The sequence below is a fragment of the Octodon degus genome, unplaced genomic scaffold (genome assembly GCF_000260255.1).
Source record: "Octodon degus isolate 3935 unplaced genomic scaffold, OctDeg1.0 scaffold00033, whole genome shotgun sequence".
Taxonomy (NCBI): Eukaryota; Metazoa; Chordata; class Mammalia; order Rodentia; family Octodontidae; genus Octodon; species Octodon degus.
In genome coordinates, this window is record NW_004524609.1 from 4368582 (window position 1) to 4371674 (window position 3093).

Consider the following 3093-nt stretch of genomic DNA (forward strand, 5'->3'; position numbering starts at 1 on the left):
CAGGCAAGTGCTTATTCTACTGAGCCATCTCCCCGGGCCCTCTACTATGTACTTTGACTTAAAGAGCCACTTTGAAACCACAAATGGTGGCACGTATAATGGCACATGGCTATAAGCTGAGCACTTGGGATGCCAAGACAGGAGGATCTCCAGGAGCTTGAGATCACCCTGTACTACACAGTGAGTTCAAAACCAACCTAAATGGGGCCAGGGAAATGGCTCAGTAGAATAAGCGCTTGCCTGGCAAGTGCAGGGGCCTGAGTTCGATCCCTGGTTCCACACACACACACACAAAAAAAAAAACCAACCTAAAGTGCATAGTGAGACCTCATCTCAAAAAAAAAACCAAAACAAAGTCACTCTGACAAAAACTTAAGAAAAAAAAACAAAAAGTTAATAGCTGGGGTGGACTTTTAGGTCATTATAGAAAATTACAGTTTTAAGTTTCAACTAAGGAAACATTATTAACCAGGCATGGTGACAGGCATCTGCAATCCCAACACTAGGGAAGCTGTGGTAGGAGGATCACACCAAGCTCAACACCTCCATTTGATGTAAATGACCTATGTCATCAGTCATCTATCCCCTGCTGCCAAAAACTACAGCAAACATGACTTACCTAGCAGCTTGAGTAGCTTGTAGCTGGCTTTCCAGATTATTGCTGGTTATGCCTTTGACAATGTCATCTACAGTCCAATTCACAGTGCCCTAGAAGTAGAATTTTAAACTATCATCTTTAAGTGCAAGGACCTGAGTTCAACCCCCGGTTCCGAAAAAAAAAAAAAAAAAAAAAAAACACACACACACACACACACACAAAAAACAATCTTTAGATTAATCCAAAAGTACCATTAAGTTTACAGTTGGTTATCAAATGTTTAGTCTGAGCTGAGCATGATGGCACACGCCTATAAAGCAGACACTCGGGAGACTGAGGCAGACGATCCTTCTTAGTTTGAGACCAGCCTGGTCTAAAAAGTGAGCTCAATCAGCCTGAACTGTGTAGCAAGACCCTATCCCAAAAAAAAAAAAAAAAAAAAGTGTAGCCCTACATTTAATTTTGCTTACTAAGTATTTTATATATAAAACAGTTCTCAAATCTGATATAACTCACTGTGGTCTCAACAATTTTGCCACAAAAGGCAGCTCTGAACAATTTCAAGAATGATTTAGGGAGTTGGCAAGATAGCTCAGTGGACTAAGGACCCACTTAGGTAAGCTCAGGGACCTGGGTTCAAAGACCCCTCACTAAGCCCACTGCCATGGAGGCTGGGTGTGGTGGCACACGCCTATAATCTCAAAGCTGGAAAGGCTGAAAGCAAGAGAATCACAGTCCAAGGTGCATAGTGAGACCCTGTACCGGATACATTAAAAAAAAAAAAAAGAATAATGATTTAGGGCATGACAGGTTACTTCTACATTAGTCTCTACTGCTTGCATTCAGGTATGCTTTGGGGGAAAAATGAGTTACAGGAAACATATAGGCAAATTTCATATCCAAGTTTACAATCCCTGTATTTCCACAGTACAAACTACGTATACGTTGTATATTGCAAATCAGTTTGAAAACGAATGCTCTTGTTAACTCAAAAAGAATGTCCCTTTCTCATTAGGAGCTTACAACCTAACAGGAAAAATATAGTTAAGTACACAAACTATAAAATAAATGTACTTTGTGGGGAGATGGCTCACGAGAATAAGTGCTTGCCTGGCAAGCCCAAGGGCCTGAGTTCAATCCCCGGTCCAACCAAAAAAAAAAAAAAAAAAAAAAAAAAGTATTTTGTTATACAGTGCTTATTCTCAATTTTTTGGTGAGGAAATAGGTAACTTTGTAATCCTAGAAAGTGTATTTGAAGCATTATAAGAAGATGGGACTGAGTACATATACAAAGAAAGCAAAGAAGTGGGTCTGGAGATGGTGGGACAATACTCGCCTAGTAGTAAATGGGACACTTTGGGTTTGATTCCTGGCACTACAAAACAAAAGGCACACAGGGAGAATCCAGGGGTGGGGGTGGGGGGTGTGCTTAAAGCATAGTAATATAAAACAAAAATACAGGAAAAACCTGATTTTTTCTTTCTCTTTGAGGGGGGGTATTTTAGCGAAGGGTCTACTGGGTGTTCAGGGTCTCACTACTGGATCCGCCTGTTTACAGCCTCCCAAGACCTGGGACTACAGGTGCATGCCACCACGCCCCAGGGGCAGGGCTGGCAAACAGTGAAGAGATACACTTATAAACCAAAGTTAGGTCTAATTTATGGGAGGTCTTCAGGTTGCATGGATTTTGAGCAGAGAATATATTCAAGAAGTACAGTCACATATCACTTAATGCTGGAGATTGATTTTGTACTTAGTACAGGGTCTACAGGGCTTCACTACACAGATGCGGCTCGTAGTGATTCTGTTTTCTGCCTCCCAAGAGCTGGTTTACAGGCATGCACCACCACACCCAGTCTCAGTGCGCCCTGGGGATACGCCTAGGCCGGGGATTGAACCTGGCCTAAGCAGGTGCTTTAATCCACTGAGCTATCTGGCCAGATGAGCTATCTGGCCAGATGAGCTATCTGGCTGGCCCTTAGAGATACATTTAAAAGTATGGAGTTACGTAATTTTGTCATTGTCAGATAAACCTGTATAGGAGACTGTATAGCATACTTACACTATTTGATATAGTGTGTTCCTCCTGGCATATTACCCTATGCAACACGCTAGGATACTGTAGGCAATTCTAACATAATGTTAAATGTTATGCACTTAAGGATAGTGCTGCCCACACCCATGTTAAGTATTTGTGTACCTAAGCAGATGTGAATGTAGAAATGATAAAAAAATATAGGAGTGGTGGCATACAGCTGTGATCCCAACATTTAAGAGGATGACCAGGAGTATGAGACCAGCCTAGGCTATACAGTAAGGTCAAGACCAGTCTATACTGTAAGATCAAAAATACACAGAAGAGAAAAAAATATGGCGTATCTCTACAGTGTACTTGCTACGGAGCTTGGAGGACTGGAAATGGCTCTGAGTGTTAAATGAATGCCCAGGACATTATGCGCTACTGTGCACTTAAAAACACTACATATGGGGCTGGT

At 41.7% G+C, this 3093-nt stretch overlaps 1 protein-coding gene across 1 annotated transcript in view; it reads right to left on the reverse strand.

Moving 5' to 3' along the window:
• LOC101592018 (importin subunit alpha-1) overlaps nucleotides 1-3093 on the reverse strand; it is a 30235-nt gene that overhangs the window by 22913 nt on the left and 4229 nt on the right. Inside the window, exon 3 of the mRNA XM_023714116.1 lies at nucleotides 620-708. Coding sequence (XP_023569884.1) covers nucleotides 620-708 — 89 coding nt within the window. The remainder of the gene's footprint in view (nucleotides 1-619; nucleotides 709-3093) is intronic.